Source organism: Stegodyphus dumicola, chromosome 4 (assembly GCF_044657685.1).
Source record: "Stegodyphus dumicola isolate Sdum_Otavi_A_Nest chromosome 4, ASM4465768v1".
Lineage (NCBI taxonomy): Eukaryota > Metazoa > Arthropoda > Arachnida > Araneae > Eresidae > Stegodyphus > Stegodyphus dumicola.
Window position 1 is genome coordinate 15,267,577 of NC_140771.1, and position 17,642 is coordinate 15,285,218.

The 17,642-nt window shown below is 28.3% G+C and overlaps 1 protein-coding gene across 1 annotated transcript in view; it reads left to right on the forward strand.

Moving 5' to 3' along the window:
* Positions 1-17,407, forward strand: part of LOC118181577 (uncharacterized) — a 115,117-nt gene extending 97,710 nt beyond the window's left edge. Inside the window, exons 19-23 of the mRNA XM_085814590.1 lie at positions 50-223; positions 4,520-4,698; positions 10,803-10,980; positions 12,543-12,754; positions 14,282-17,407. Of these exons, the coding sequence (XP_085670716.1) occupies positions 50-223; positions 4,520-4,698; positions 10,803-10,980; positions 12,543-12,754; positions 14,282-14,428 (890 nt within the window). The 3' untranslated portion in view covers positions 14,429-17,407. The remainder of the gene's footprint in view (positions 1-49; positions 224-4,519; positions 4,699-10,802; positions 10,981-12,542; positions 12,755-14,281) is intronic.
* Positions 17,408-17,642: the final 235 nt, after the last annotated feature.

The window sequence follows — 17,642 nt, forward strand, 5'->3', positions numbered from 1 at the left end:
CCTTACTATTAAAATATGCTGTTATATCATAATATGAATTACTTTACAGGTTACAGTGAACGAGAAATCAAACGCTTTGAAGATGAAAATGTACCATCTGTGAGTCTTTTGAATAACTGGTTTGATAGTAATGGCAGAACCAGATATTGCATAGATATGTTGATTTCTTGCTTGGAACAGATGGGGAGACGAGATGTTGCAGATTGTATTTTTTTAGAAATGGGTAAGTTATATATAAAAAATATGGTAATCATCTGCACTCATATCATCTGCCCTTCAAAAAATTTCATTTCTTTTGATTTTTGTTGTTTATAGTGTTTGTGTCTGAACATCTAAAGTAGTGGTAGACAAAAGCAAGTTCCATGGGTCAAATGTGGCCCTTCTAATTGCTTAATCTGGCTCATTATAAAATCCTGTGCTTCATCTCTTTCTTGCTCGATTTTGCATGAAAACTTTCTAAATGTCCACATCTAAAAATTACGTACCCATGAATATACTAGCAATTAAACTAAGATGAGAATACTAAATATGCTAGAAAGTATATGAGCCTACTGAAGAATATATTATTTCTAGCACCTTAAATTCTGAAATTAAACAATGACATATTAATGTTGATGAGCTAAAAGGAGTGATTAGAAAAGGGAGTTTAAAGAAAGAACATTTAACTTCTAAATTTTTATTTGAAAATGAAACAATATACATCTCAATTATTTGATGACCAATACAAATAGATCCTATTTTAGGCATATTTGTAATTTTTTAATTGTAACTTTTTAAAATTCCTATCCAGGGAGGGCGTCTTCCCATCAAATCCTGCAAACAATACGGGCATCACAAAAAGATCATCTTGCCTCAGCCAGCATGAGACACTAAAAAAACCTTAATAGCTCATGGCTAAAAGTATTTTGCCCCTTATTCTAAATAAATAACTTGAAAAACAAAAACTTCATTTGCATTAAATTTCAAAGGGGTAGTCACTATATAATTAATATACAATTCTAAAGGATATATCCAGTTTCGCTGTAGGTGCAACTTAAAGAGTCTGGGGGTGAAAACGGTACTATTTTCTTCCTTTATATATTAAATTATGTATTGTAATCCAGAAAATTCATAGGCAAAAATGTTCAATGCTTAAGATAAAAGTTTGTGAGTATCTGCTAAAAAATGTTCACATTGAAGAAGTAAGCCATCTTTAAAATAATTCACTTAAAACAGTTTATGACTATGTATTGACTGGTACTGGGCTTCATGTAGAACAGAAGTCTGAAACTGGCAGCTCCTGAAGCAATTGTTATTGAATACATTTTAGTTATATATTTGTTGTAAACATGGTGCCAAAAATTTTCATATGGATAAGGTTATTAAAATCAGTAATTAAAACATTAAATTTGATCAGTGGATGAGCTTGGAATCATCAAATATAAAGAAAGGGAAAAGGAGTGTAGAGAATTTATTTAATATACTGAAGAGGTAGTTTTGTTGAGGAGTTGTATTAAAATAGTTATTTGATTTACTAAATGGAGTCAAAATTTTCAGGACACAAAAATAAAATAAAATAAATTAAAAACCATCGATGAGCTATACAATGATACATGGATAACAAATTTAGCATCTCTTGTTAACTTAATCAGACTTTTAAATATTCTCAATAAAGAGCTGCAGAGAAAAACGAAACTAATCATTGACATGAATTCTGGTAAATCTTTAAATTGCAGTTATATGAAACTTGACTTGAATCTAAATATTTCACACATTTTCTACATCTTACCTCCTACTATATTATTTCAAAAGAAATATCTGAAAAGTGTGTAAGAAAACTAGCATGATTACTATAAGAATCTGAAGAAAGACCTAAAGATCTATTTATGATTTGTAGTCCAGTTTTGCATTATTTTTGTTACCATTAAAATGAATGTGAATAATTTGCCAGGAAATCTACAAATGGAGCTAATCAATTTATTAGTGTCATACAAATCTTTTACAATGATTTGAAGATACAAATTTGATTAACTTATATTTGTACTTGTTAAAAGATAAATCAAAGTTTAAAATTTTTTTCAATAAGAATAACTGTTGTGTTTGGGAGTATATTTTTATGTGAACAGTGTTTTTTGCAGTGTAAACGTAAAAAATTCGATAAAAGAGTCTGACTGACCAATGAGCATCTACCATTCATGATGAAGGCAGTTTCTAGTAATTTTTTTCTGAAAATACAAAGAACCAAAATGCCATCAAGTTGTAGTGAGAAATAAAAAAAGCAATAATTTTTTTGCAAGTAAATGATATCTGCTGTTAAATAATGTATAAGTAATTTTTTTGCAAGTAAATGATATCTGCTGTTAAATAATGTATAAGTAGAGTAATTTGACTTCACAAAGTTCTAAACCAAAAAAAAAAAAAAAAAGATTCAACTAAAATTTTATTTTAGGATTGCAACACATTTTTATATATATTCGGTAAGTTTGAATTAAAATAGTGTAAATACCAGCGAAAACCTGCTGCTGCTGTCTCTGCCAAAAAGAAACATATTAAATAAATTAAATTTCTGAAGATTAGAATCTTAGTCAAATAAATTTCATCCCTTTTAAATTTATTAATATCAATTACTAGAAAAATTTCTTTCTAACTTATAAGATAGTTATAATTTTACATAAATGAGTTGGCAATCTGTGTTCAAGTCAGAGAAATAAAAAGACTGCTTCTTTAATGTTCATGCATGAATGCTGGAACCTTTTTACAGACCACAAGTGTTTACCGAGACTTTTTCAGAGGTCCCTGAAATAAAGTTGGCAGCACTTTTATAAAGATCAGGTTTTTATATTTAAGAGATGCCGGCGGCCCTGTGCAGGTAGTGTTTTTATTTGCCTTGTTAATCAAAATAGCAGACTGCATGATGCCTCTTCATTATGATATTGGTTACTTTTTTCAAACTAATAGCTGAACTTCATAAAGGTGATGTCACCTTTTGAGTACTGGTAGTCTGCATTATGTTATGGACACACTTAAGAAGGTGTCTTTCTTCTACTGCATGTAATTCGATTTTGTTTGCAAGTATTCTGCAATAATGAAATAATCACACATATCTGTAAATTAAAATTGAAATCTGAAAATAAATAATTCACATAATATAGGGCAAAAGAGTAAGCTTGAACAGGTTTTCAACTTTTGATGAAAGGAAACTGTTCAAACTTATCAAAAGGAAAAAAAAAAAATATTAGGTATTAATAATTCTAGAACTCATTTTCAGCACATTTAAAATTAAAAAAAAGGCTTTTTTTTTTTTTTTTTTTTTTTTTTAATTGATATCATTTAGTCCTGAATACTGCTTCACCTTGAATAATTATTTAATAACATTAAATGTTTATGTTAAGGAAACACTAGTACTATAGATATATTTGCTAAAAATCCTGCTTAGTAAGTAAATATACATTCAAAAGTACATTAAACATTTTAAAACTTAGCATAAAATATTTTCCTACCCATAATTCGAGTTATGCTTTTTTAATATTTTTTTAATCAGCAGTTAAGTATACTAATAATTTTTATTCATTAAATAGCGCATTAGTACCTTGAGATGGTACTTCTTTCTAATTAGCAAAAAAACACTTTCATCATAAATAAACATATATGTCAGTTAATATTGCATAATAAAAACGTTTTACTTATCATTGCAACAAAATTAATAATCTAAAGTGACACTTTATCTGGATTTTTTAACATAACATTGCAGCAAGTGTTATTTTAAGCCATAAAAGTCGTAAACAAATCCAGCTTTCAAAACTCTGGTAATAGGTCAGCTGCAAAATTTTTAACTCTTTTCTTTTGTATGTTGTGGTCTGCATTCCAGATAAAATCTGAATATTTATGATAAAATTGTATTGTATAATATAGATTCTAGATCTCTGCATATATTTCTCTTTTAACTTTTGTTTACATGATAGTAATTTTTTTTTTTTTTTTTTTTTTTTGAGTAGTGGTTTTTTTTTTTTAATATATATATATATATATATATATAACATTGTATATTAAAAAAGAAATGTAGAACAAGCACTAGAGCTTTTAAAACTGTTATTATTTTTGAACTGAATTTTAATTTTATTCAGCCATGAAAATTTAGTTTTATGAATTGGCAACAGTTTATGTGCTATTACTTTTATTTAAGGAGAGACCTGAAATATTTGTATAATTTTAAAATTATTTTCACACTTTTTTTAATTTTATTTTTAATTAGATCTTTGAAGTATTAAATTGTAATCTGAAATTCTCAAGTAGCTAGTTTTTTTCTCTTCTTTGCACTCTAATATCAAGATGCTCTTCTTTGTTTCATATTAGCTTTTAAACATAGGTAAAAGGATGAAAATCTGTTGTATTTTTGAAATGTTACTATTTTTCTTTCAAATAAATAAAAAATAATTAACCAGCTGTTATCTTAGCTTGTTAGCATTTTACAGTAATGAAATTTATGTAGGAGAAAAGCTGTTGCACAGATCTTAATTCTGGATTTTCTTTTTCAACTTAGGATCTGATCTTCCATCACCACCAGTATTTATAAGTTATCAGTGGGATTCACAAGAAAGTGTTCTGCATTTGAGAAGAAGAATTGAGCTTGCTGGTTATCCTTGTTGGATGGATGTAGGACATATATTTGGTGGAGATAAATTGTATGGAAAAATATTTGAAGGCATTAATAAAGCCAAAGTGAGTATGCCCCCACACTTTCAGTAAATAAACATGATAGCTGAATTGATTTTGTTACCTACAGGCTGGAATCTCTTTTTCCTTTTACTTCTTGTACGAAGTAAAGAAAATATTGTAAATGGGGAAAATTTTAGATTTCAACAGAAAAATCCATTTTGACTACTCCCAGATCCACTTAGACTATCTTTTCACATGATGTCTATAAATATAAACAGAATAAAGGACTCTTTATTGTAAAATGTGTTCAAAATGTGTTTTTTCGTGACACCTGTATATTTATGTGTTTCATACACTTAAAACACAGCCATAGAGCTATGAAATTTTGTATATAGGACTGCTATAACATCTAATTGGCAGCTGTTTTTTTATTGTGATCAGCAATACGAAAAGTGTATATACGTATATGTATATATATGTATCCCAGGTAAGGGGTGTGTGTATATATATAATTAAAGAAAAGAGAACAAACGATAAAAGACCTATGTGGTCAAAAACTTTGCGCATTGAGCTGCAAAATTTAGAAAAAAGTTAAAAGAAAATTCCTAGTTCGTACGCTAAAAAGTTGCTTAGATACTGTGGTTCCATGAAAATATTAACATAGTAAAATAAAGTGCAATGAAATGTGTAGTAAAGATTAAATAAACAATATAAACACTTGAATATTTACAAATAAAATTCAATACTAATTGTAAGCAATATGCTGATCAGAGTAAGGCATATTTTAAACATTAGAATTAAAGTGCGACAAATGACTTAAAGAAACGGTAAATCGTAGATTAGCCCAATTCGAATCTCATTAAGGCTCTTCAGGTGAAATTATTTTTAATGATTTTCGAATCCAGCTAACTCCGTATCACGTTTTGCCGAAACAGGCAATTAAAACTGTATATGGAACACTTTTTATAAATTAATTTAAAAAACTTCACCATAAACTTTAGTCTCAATTCTCTGTTCCAATTTCCCAACACGTCCGCTTGAAGAAACACATTAAGGTGTAATAATAACTATAGATAATGGACTGGTAATGCCAATGTACAAAATAAAATAAATAGCGATTTGCTATTAGTCAAAATATACAAGATTTTATGAGAGGACCTACTAGCTTATAGAGTTTATTAAACTTTGTGAAAGTACCAATAATTAAATTTAAAATTATAATAAAACAAATAAATTTTTTGTAAGGGTCTTGCTAAGACCAAAAATCAATACAAGGGAAAGAAATATTTTTCAAAACCAGATCTGGACTGTTGATGTCTTCATTGCAGTAATGATGCAAACTCAAAAAGGGGGTGAAAGCCTCGAGCAAGTAAGCTGCTAACCAACTAGGCTGTATGATGTAAAAAGGGGAAGAAACGTCATGAGGAAAGAGCCAATGAAAAGTGACTGACCGTTGGCATAAACCTGACTCAGTGTAAGGGGGTGGCAATGTGTTGAAGAATGCAAAAACTGTTCAAGATGGTGTTTTGCTCTATGAGTTTGAGGAAATTTGGGCGCGGGTGAAAGGAAAATTGGCTAATTCAACAATATGTTAAAATATGGCCACAAAAGTAAGAAGAAATAAGGAAAAATAGTAAATTGTTAATTAAAGTCGAAATTCTTCAAGCTAGAGGGCGATCAACTTTCCAGAAACGAAATGGCCCATAAGTAAATAACAGGAAAGAAATGGCCAGAAAATGCTTAAAATCTATTTAAGAATAGTATTAAAAGTACTGTGTCAAATTTTAAGAGTAAAAAATAAAGCTGTAAGAGGAACTTATTTTACATTTATACATTAGATCTTCTGAATCAGCCATCCACTTTACACCGTCCCATTGGGCTTTAAGCATAAAATTTCATTATCTAACTCAAAAAATCTAAAAGATAAAGTTAATGCCAGCTTTTTTTAACGCATTTTCAATTACTTTTGTAGAAATTAGGTTGTTCTTCAAGATTGTTACCAAAGTATAGTACTTCTTCTTGGAGGTGTTTTGTTGTATTGCAGATTCTTTTTATTCTAAGCAGTTGTGCGTTAATTGTATTCCGGACGACTCTTTTAGAAATATTGGAATTCCAGTTGGTTAATATATATATATATATAATATTATAAGCTAGGTTGTAAGTACAATACTAAAAAGACAAATTTTGGTCAAAATCTTTTGCACAATATGCTGCCAAATTAAGGAAATAAGAAGAGAAATAGTAGTTAGCTCGCCAAAAAGTTACCAGGAGCTGTGGCTCCAAGAAAAAGTTCAATGCAGTTTTTTTAAAAAAAACAATGACATTGAATGAGGTGAAACATTAGGCTACATGCATAATAAAATGTAAATTATAAAACACAGGAAAATACTAATCGTTGGAAACAAGTTAAAGGCAAAAAATAAAATATAGTAAAAAACCAATCGATGGAACAAGTTAAAACATATAAAAAAGTTAAAACATAAAAATTAAAAAGCGGAAAATGGTAAATTATCTCAATTCGAGGTCCAACCTGGCTTTTCAAGGAAAATTTCTGATTGAACGTCGAACCAAGCTAACTCCATTACGTGTTTCACCGAAACAGACAATTGAAACTATGCATTACGAAATTTTTTAATTAGTTAGATAAACTGTCCTAAAAAAATTTTTTTAGTCTCAATTCTCTGTTCCAATTTCCCGACGCATCCGCACATATTGACACGTTAAGGTGTAAAAAATGTAAATGCAACTCCGATGTACAGCAATAATAAAAATAAAAATAAAAATAAATAGCGGTCTGCTATTAGTCAAAATATAAAATAATGTACGGGCTGGACCTGCAAGCTTAAAGAATTAAAACTTTATAAATGAATCTGAAATTAAATTTAAAGGAAAACTAACAGCGTGGGTCTTGCTAAGACCAAGAAAAAATTTTGTAAAAGAAACATAAAAAAAAAAAAAAAAAAAAAAAAAAAAAAAAAAAAAAAACCTGTGGCTATTCTGTCTTCTCTATCATGGAGCAAAAACAAAAAGGGGTTGTAATTCCCTTCCGTGCTTTTCAATGCCCTCCAACTCGTCGTGTGACGTAAGAAGGGGGAAACAAAGTCACTGGGCAACAGCCAACGTCAAAAGACTGACCGTTGGCGGGAACCTGCCCAAAAGCTAAAGGGGGTCGAAAGACGTGGAAAAAGTTTAAAATGGCGTAAGTCAAGTTGTTTTAAGAAGAAGAACTGCTGCAAAAAGTGAAAATGGATAATTCAACTAAAATTACTTAACATGGCCACAAAAGTAAGAGAAAAATGGAAAAAACAGTCATTTGTTAATAAAAGTCGTAATTCTTCAAGCTAGAGGTCGATCAAGCTTCACGAAATGAAAAGGTCCGTTTGTTAATAACAGGATTAGAATTGGCCATCAAAGTAATTTAAAACTATTTAAAGAATAGTATTAAAAGTATTGTGCCAAAATCTTTTGGAGGAAAGAAAATTTAGTGACAAGAATTATCTGTACATTTATACATTAGATTCACAGAATCAGCCATCCACTTTATACCGTCCCATTGGGCTTTAAGTATAAAATATCACTATCTAACTCAAAAGATCTAAAAATTGGTAAGGCTAATGCCAGCTTTTATTAAGGTATTTTTAATTATTTTTTGAGGAATTAGGTTATTTTTCAAGATTGTCACGAAGTATAGTATTTCTTCTTGAAGGTGTTTTGCTGTATTGCAGATTCTTTTTATTCTAAGTAGCTGTGAATAGATTGTGTTTAGGATGACTCTTTTGGAAATATATGAATTCCAGTTGGTTAATTTTAGTGTTGAAAAATTGAATTCTCTTCTTTTGTCATAAACTTTTAATAAATTGTAATCAATAATATGTAAATCAAGGTAGACTACATTATGTTGCACCATATTTGTATTATTTAGTTTTAAGCATGTAGGGTAGATTTTAGCAACTTCTATTTTGTTGTAGTTGTTAAAGGCAATGACATCATCAATATATGGATAGATGTGTTGGTAAAATTTATGTTCTTCTTTACTGAGTGAACGGATAAAGGTCAATTCTTTTGTAAAAAGGAATAATTCACAAACAGAACTTGAAAAATTACCTCCCATTGGAATTCCCTGTATTTGTTTAAAGATGCTATTGTTAAATTGAATAAAATTATTGAAAAGCACGCTTGAGAGAAAAAGTTGCCATTTTTCGGTATTTATTATTGTAGAAATTTGCGGAAATAAATCAGGAAGAGCAAGTAAACTTATATAAAGTTCTTTAAGTGGTAAAGTAGTATAGAGGTTTTCAAAGTCGTAGCATTGGATATGTTCTATTTTAAGTGTATTTATAGTTTTTAGAGCTTGTTCGTTACTTGAAATCATCCAGTTGCAATGCAGATCCTTAAAATCATAGTTATTAATGAAGTCACGTATTAGGCGAAGTTTTTGTGCAAAAAGATAATCTATTTCTTTAAGATAACTTTTGGTACTATTGGCAATGAACCTGAATTTGATCGAGACTTATGAAATTTTGGTAGTGCATAGAGATTTGCAAATTGTTATTATATTTCTGGGGATGTATTTTAAGTCTTTTATGTAGTGCATTAAATTTATTGAGAAGAATCTTAGTGCTGGTAGTAATCTTTTGGTAGGTGCAAGTGTTATTCAATTCATTATGCAGAAGGTTGAAATAAAAGTTTTTTCAAATAACACTAAAATTGTTGCTAGCTTTGTCAATCTTCGTGATGATAAAGTTATCTTGCAGTTTTTGAATAAGATTTTCTAGTTGCTTTTTACTGTGCAAAGAATTGAAATAAGGTGACTTGAAAAGCAAAAGTTGAAATTCTTTAATTAGTGCAGCTTTCCATTCAAAAAAAGTAGTAATAGGTAAATTGGATCTATTACTAGCTAAAATGATAAATTTATCAAGATCATTATTGAATTGTTTGAGGCAAAAATGCTTATTAATACTGAAAGTAGGACGAAATTTGGTGACAAGTTGCATAAGGGCTCGCAATTCTAGGTCTTCAATGATATTGAGATCTCCAGTAATGACATGTTGGTGGAAAGGATCTACATATTTATTGTAAATAGGAAGTTGGCAATTACATATGCTATCTTCTTGAATAACGTTGTTGATAACAAGTTGACCTCTAAGATCTTTTCAAATTTAAAACAGGGCTTAATTTGAAGTTGTTGGTCAGGAAGCAAGTGTTGATATTTTTTAAAAATGCTTGGAATTTTTAACTGATCGTAAGAAGGGTGCTTGAACTGTATAGTACAAAAAAGTTTTTTGTGAAAAAAGTTACTATTCTTTAGTTTAAAATTGCAAAAGTCAATTATCAGATCTTTAACTATTTGGAAACATTGAGATTGTTCATCAATTATTTTAATTAGGTTCCATAAGGTAGTATTATATATATATATATATACACCCCTTACCCAGCTTAAAAGTCCTTACACGGTCTTTATTTTTGCAATTGTTGGTTGTAAACATATACTTCCAATTACAAAAGTATTTTAAATGATGAAAATATTTATGGTTTGGCTATTACAAATTAAAAAAAAATTGGACAAATACTGAAACTTAATTTTTAATGTGGTCTCCTGAACTTACATTTGGAAAAAAAATTTACTCGTTATGAAAAAATAAAAATACAAAAAGTTTGACTCCCATACAACAAAAATTCATCAGGATATTTAATTTCAAAATTTGCAGTTTTTGATGTCATTTTCAACTTACCTTGAGGGATCAGTTATCAAGTCAGAATAATTTGAGGAAATGAAGTGCAGAAAAAGGTATGTGTAATTTAATATGTATACAAGGAAGTCATGTGGTGTCCATATCAGAGTTTTTTTAATTGCTTTTCCAGTATTAGCAATAATTTTTTTTAAAATGTTTTCTCGTACTTAAATATTTGATCAATAAAAAGTAACTTCCTTTTTTTCAAATTTAAAAATTTCTTCAGCTGCTATTGCAGCTACCTTGTCCATTTCAATTTTTGTGCTAGTAAAAAATTTTTATAAAGTTGTTATTTAATTTTTCTTATCCTTTTATGAATCTATCTGAAATTTGTTGCTGTGAAATGTAAGGAATAAATTAGTTGAAAAAGAGCAATACTTATCACAACTGAATTTGATGAATACGTGTACTAAAACTTCTTAATTTATAATTTAGGTTGTCTTATGTTGCCTTACTCCTCGCTATGTCCTTTCAAAATTGTGCACAAGAGAAATGAGCTTAGCTGACCTTCTTCGTAAACCAATAGTGCCTATAATGCTGGAGCCTACACCCTGGCCACCACCTGGACCATTAGCTCTTATTCTTAGTTCACTTGTGTATATTAATCTCTGTGGTAAGAATTATTTAGTTTTATTTTTTCTTTCGTAATAATATATTTCTTTTTTTCTAATGAATTGGAGTTCTGTAAAGTGGTATTTAATCTATATATCAGAAAGAAAGACATGAACAGGTCCCAGAACTAAGACATGTCTTATGCATAAAGTGGCTTATACAAGGGGAAATGCAGTAATTATGTTAAAACTGTAAACGGCAGTTTTCTTAAAGACAAAAATCACATTTTGTTATGTAACTCAATTAGAGTAGCACACAAATAATTGACGTTTTGTGTTATCTGAGGCAAATATATAATATATAAATTATATACATATTAACTATTTAAATATTATATATAATTCATAAAAACTTTGGTATGAATACCATATCCCAAATCAAAACTGTGACTCATTGTGGGCTTAGAGCCCCTGTTAACATTCTAGATCACAGAGAAGGAAACCTAAAAAGTGAAAATGTCCTGTAATAACGGAAATACTTTGGTAAAAATGAAGGAGTATTAAGTGGCATACATGTTTTCAATTACTAAAATATTTTCTCTTTTTATTTATTGATATTTTTGACAAAAATTAAGATTTTATTGCCTAAAAAATAAAACAGCATATACTATTACTTACTAATTTTAAAATGCCAGCTGTCTTTTGATTGCTTCCTAACTTTGTTTAATGTAATCATACATTGCTTGAAATTTTATTGAAAAAATCATTCTGTTTTGTATGAAAGTCAACTATATTTTTCTTACTTATTTTGCCATGTTTTACTATCCACAAGCATAACAACATGTTAGGCTGATTACATATTAAATATAGTTTACCTTTGGAATGTTATAAATTTTCCACACATATTGTGAAAGTTCTATCTGTAATTAAGACATCTATTTGTATTTTTATATCTATCTGTATTTTTATATTTGATTGTTGTTTTGCATTTGTATTCCATCTAAGAAGATTTCTTGTGATATTTAACCTAATTTAGTGCATTTTTATTTCAGTATTTTAATATGATCTTTGATACTTAATCACAGCTTTATTAAAATTAATATTTTGTATTTGATTTCAAGTTGCTTTAATTTTGAATTCCAATTTTTTAATGATTTAATCTATGAAGATCTTCCTTACCAAAAAAAAGTGTTCCTTTTTGCTGTAATGAATATTCATGTTAGCATAATCACTTAAATCAGGATGCTATGCAATTGAGATTTTTATATATGTATGTATATATATGTGTGTGTGTAATAATTCATTATTTTAGGTATTGAAGAGGTACAAGAAGCATTTTCCTTTTAAACAAAACATGCTTAATATATATATACACTTAAAAGTGTATAATTTAGTGCACAATATTATAATTTGGTGCACATTTTACTGTACAATCTGCTTTAAACTGAAGAAAACTGTTTTTGCACTCATGAACATAAGTTTTAATTTTATGAAAATTCCAGTACATGTCATTGTTAATAAATTGTGATTTGTATTTTTATTTATGTATAAATATTTGATATAATAAACTTTAATAAGTCACAAAAAACTGAGTTCTGGCGATAATAATTTTGTATTTGAAAAGGCATAGGAGGTCATGGTGGCAGTGGTAGGCAAGCAGACTGGGAGTCTAGATTTTCTGACATAATTGAACGACTCTCCCATTTTATATCACCATCATTCCCTTCACATCAACTGACTACTATTTCTACTGAAAGGTTTATGCCTCCACCAGCAGTAACTGTCATCAGAAGTACTGAAGGATATAATGATGCTTCACAGCATACTGAAGAAAGAGTAAGACATATTTATTTCTTAAATTAAAAACAAAGCCTTTCAAAAGAAAATTTATAAGCAAAGAGATTTTCTATTCTTTTATTAAAATTCATTTAAAATTAATAAAATTACTCAGCATAATTGTATAGGGTATACATGCAACATGAAATAAATTTTATATGGTTTCAAATTATGGATTTTATTTGAATGGTTTCTAATTTGCTAATTTTGAAGTAATATAAATTTTTATCTTAGCTTACACAAAGCAGTAAAAAAAGTTTGCAATTTTGCAAACTAGGCAAAAAAGCTATGTAATTTTTTTTTCCTGAAGAAAAGGGACTTTTGTCTGGTTGCCCCCAAAATTAGTAGAGTTTTTTTTTTCCCCAAAATCTGTGCCAAACTGAGTTTTTTCCTCCCTTGCTTAATTAAAAAAAATGACAAAAGGTATTTTTTTTCAGTTAATTAAAAAAATTTGCTTAATTAAAAAAATACCTTTTGTCATTTTTTTTAATTAAGTCATTAGGGATTTTGGACAACAAATTTATCATTGTGTCATTTAGGGAAATTGGACAACAAAGATACACTTTTAGTAGGAGTTAAAAATATAGCCAAAAACCGAAGAATAAAAATTACAGCTATTCCGCTCAAAATATCATAATGCTTAAGGATTAAACTGGTATTAAAGTAATTGTTTTGAAACTGGATGTTTATTATATTTGCTGCATTCTTTGTGCTTTAGGTTTAATTCATGATGTACTGATTAATAATTTTGAATTTATTCATGTAGTCTGATAATTTTAATGGTTACTGTAACAGTTTATTACAAGGTATATCTGATGTCTGCATTAAAAAAAGATAATTTAGCATTGAGGTGCGATATATTGTCTAACATTAGAATCATCTTTTATTGTTCATAGCAATGTTGCAAATGTATTTAAAATTATATCAATTGTATATATCATTATAAAAATAAAGATTTAAATTATTAATAACTGTATTTATGGCTTTTAAACCATTGAACTGGTTAAATAGGACAGTTATAATTTGAAGGAAGAAAAAGATCTTATACAGCATCAACATGAAATTGGTATACATGAAAATATAAAATCCATGAAAAAGATCTTATGTCTTGTGCATTTGCAGGACAAGATCAAATTGTAAAAGAGTGCACTTATTTCTTTTAAACTGCTTTGTTATGGATTGATAAAATTTGAAATATAAATTTTATGGTTTGCTGAATGCTAACACTCTGAGAGGTAGTGTTAGCACTTGGAAAATAAATTGGAAATCATATGTTTTGCACTATGACAATACTCGCTAAGTTTCATGGATAATAACTATCATGGTAGGATTTTGTAATAAAATATAGTAGCTTGAAAGTTTTTGAAAAACTCTGCTAATGTCATTTCTAACTTCATCATTTGAAACATTTTCCCCTTTTTCTTATTGATAATGTTTTCATCTAGGAAACTGATATAATGCATTTTTTAGCTTAAATTTTCTGAAACTGGATTAATAAATCATGCCATTTCTTTAAATAATTTTCAGGGAATTTTAGACAATCCTAGTGTGCCTTTGCCTGATGATGATACAATATCAGAAGCAGCATCTATTCATGGATCCAGCACTCCTACTGTTTGGGATCCTACACGTAGAAACCGTGTTACAAGATGCTCTGTATGTGTTTTGTTGTAGAAGTGGGAAATTACATATCGCCTTTGTTTAGACACATTAATAATACTGTATCTGCATTTTCATCATCTTGTTTTTGATACTGTACAGAACTGAAAATATGCTTTCAAGTAATAAGGAAGTGGAAGGAAGGCAATTTAACATGTTCTTTATATACTGAAAAAAAAAAAATCTCGTGAATCACCTTTACATGCTCAACAAATTAATTTTCTTGTAAGAGAGATTTTTTGTAATGCTTCCCACATTATAAAGAACTGATTTTATGATGATTTTTTAAAGGCTGTTTTACTGAGTTTTGTAAAATTAAGTTAAAGGGACAGCAAGTACATATAAAGTTTCATTTGAAATTAAATTAAATTACAGAGCAAAAAGTAATTGTGAAGATTCCCAAATCCTGTAACCTATTTAGAAAAGTGAATTCCATAAGATAGATATATGAGTACATACAAAATATATTCTATAATATGTTTCATATTTTTATATGTTTCACAGTTTCATGTTTCTGTTTTCATTCTATAATATGCATATTTTATTTAAAAAATTTTAGCATGTTTAGAAGATTTAAAAACTGAGTATTTGTATAAAAAATGTTGAAAATACGTGTACTTTATGTGTATAATATGTTTGAAGAACCTCTTTGATATAAATAGGTTCTCATAAAGACAAGTAAGCTGGAGATTGTTTTATGGAATTTAACTAACCTATTTTAGAAAAGGAATTTAACTAACCTATTTTACAAAAGGAATTTAACTAACCTATTTTACAAAAGGCATTTTGGCACTATATCAGTAAAAGTAATGCATTCTTTATAAAAAAGAAGGCTGAAATGATCTTCAATTTAATTTTTAAATTTATATGTAGATAGCATTTGAAGTCATACGAAAATTCATTCAGAGGTAGATAGAAACCAAATTAATTTTTTATCAAATCAAATCCAGAATCAGCAGATAATATCACACTTGATCATGAACACCGATGACAGGTGTAAACATATCCCATAACATCATATGGTAATAAAAATGGAATTAATCTGTTTCTGTGTATAATTTCCCTTTTTGGAATAATATTATATATTGCCTATTTTAAAAATGCATTGATTTTAATTTGTGTTCCATTTTCATCTGAATACTGTCCAAAAGTCTTCCTCAGCATATAAATTGGGGAATGCTTTAAGAACTTGACCTGAACTGATTATATAAGAGTACTACAGTTGTTTATTTTAGTTAAAGTTATTTACAAATCCGTAAGCAACTTCTGCTACTTTGATAAAAAATTAATCTGCCTGACCCCTGGGTGTATGTGTCTGTGTATTTGTTTAGTTGTGGGAAATGATTTTTCCTCTTGGAGAGCTGAAGATATAATTATTAATAACCATTTATATTTCATACACAGCAGTAGTCATTAGCTTATTTTAAAGCTTAAATAATGAAAAGAATAGTTTATTAAATGATATTTTTTCTATATTAATTGCTTCTCAGATTAATAATTTATTTCTCTTTCATGATTAAGCCTACTTTTGAGCACTGTGTAGCAGGAAAATTATTTCATTTTGGGCATTTGGCTACTCTAACCTCAGAAAAAAAATAACCAATTTTAGAGTTTATTTTTGTTGAATGCTAAGAAATTCTGGCCTAAATATGCTGAAGGTGATTTTTTAGGCAGGCTTGATTTAAAAAAAAAAAAAAAAAAAAAAAAAAAAAAAAATTAATGCATGTACTCAGTCATTCAGTTTTCAATTATTGTGCTTAAATCTAAGAGGGATTTCTAATTTCATTGTGAACTTTTTATGAAGAATTTTCGTTCTTTTCACATGGAACACATTATTTAGAATAATTTTGTAAAACCAGCTTTAACTGCTGAAGTACAGTCAAAATTTTAATATCTTTAGTCTAAAGAGATTATAATAATAAAAAATAATTTCAATTCATGAACTATGAAAAATAAAAGTAGATTGTAGGTTTTATTTTTTGTTCGAAGGAAACTAAGATCTACAATTTGAAAAATTTCCTTTTACATCATGTTGTTTTTTCCTCATAAAGTTTCATTGTAAGTTAGTTGCATTTTATTATTTATCACTATAAATGTTTCTTTCAGATCAATCAATTTTTATGTTTAAAAAATATTGTTTGCATTATGATTAATAATTTAAATTTTAACTACAATCATAAGTCATATTTTTGGAAATTATTCAATATATAGTTATTAATGAATATTATATACATATTATATACTTTATTCATGTTATTGTGCAATAATCTGTAACTAGTAATCTGAACAATTGAGTTAATGTATATTTGGGAATGTAAAGTCACTTATTGAATTTTAGAATGTTATGCAGCACATCAAATTCTTGAGGATTCATATTAACATTATTACTGCAATAGACCATAAATAATAAATTCAAAAAGATAAGAATACCTTTTCAAGAGGCAAAATACTAGTAAGATTAGTAAGGGTTTTAGTAACTTGGGAATGCTGTCACACTTGTTCTTCACTTTTCTGTCTCATTCAAGCTTATGTAGCAAGCCGCTTCTAATTGTTTTCTACTGAAAGGTGCCTTATGTTAAAAATAGTCATTTTTGATGTTTTAGTTATTTTGCACTAGTGATACATTATGCTGAAATTAAACTAGGGTACATAGGATTTTGAATTCTAATTGAGTGTTTGATAAGAGCTGAACTTTTTATATCCAAGAAAATATAATATCACCTTTACATGCTCAGCAAATTACTTTACAGTTTAGGAACAAGTCATTACAGTTTAGGAAGTAAATAATATGTTTTGTTTTGTTATGCATCCCTGCACATATGTAACATATGCTTCTTTAATTGTCTTTAGCTCTATTTCATGTTAATTTAATACATACGTAATGGAAGCTCAGTTTATAATTTGCTCATAAGGAAATAAAGCAAAATGACAAGCCCAACATTTGGAATTTTATAGAGATTTTCACTTGGATTTTAAATAAAGTACTACTTTATATTTGTCCTGTCTGAATTACTGAATTACCCTTCTAAACTACTATATACTCAAACATAGATTTGCATGAAATCTAAGTGAGTTCCTGACTACTTTAACTCATCTGATCATGAAACCATACGTTAGCATTGCTTTTTAACACTACTAAATTCATAATCTTATTCTGGTGAGATCTGCAACAGCTGCTGAAATCAATTTTACAGATTCAGTTTCATTCCACAAAACTCCAGTTATGTAA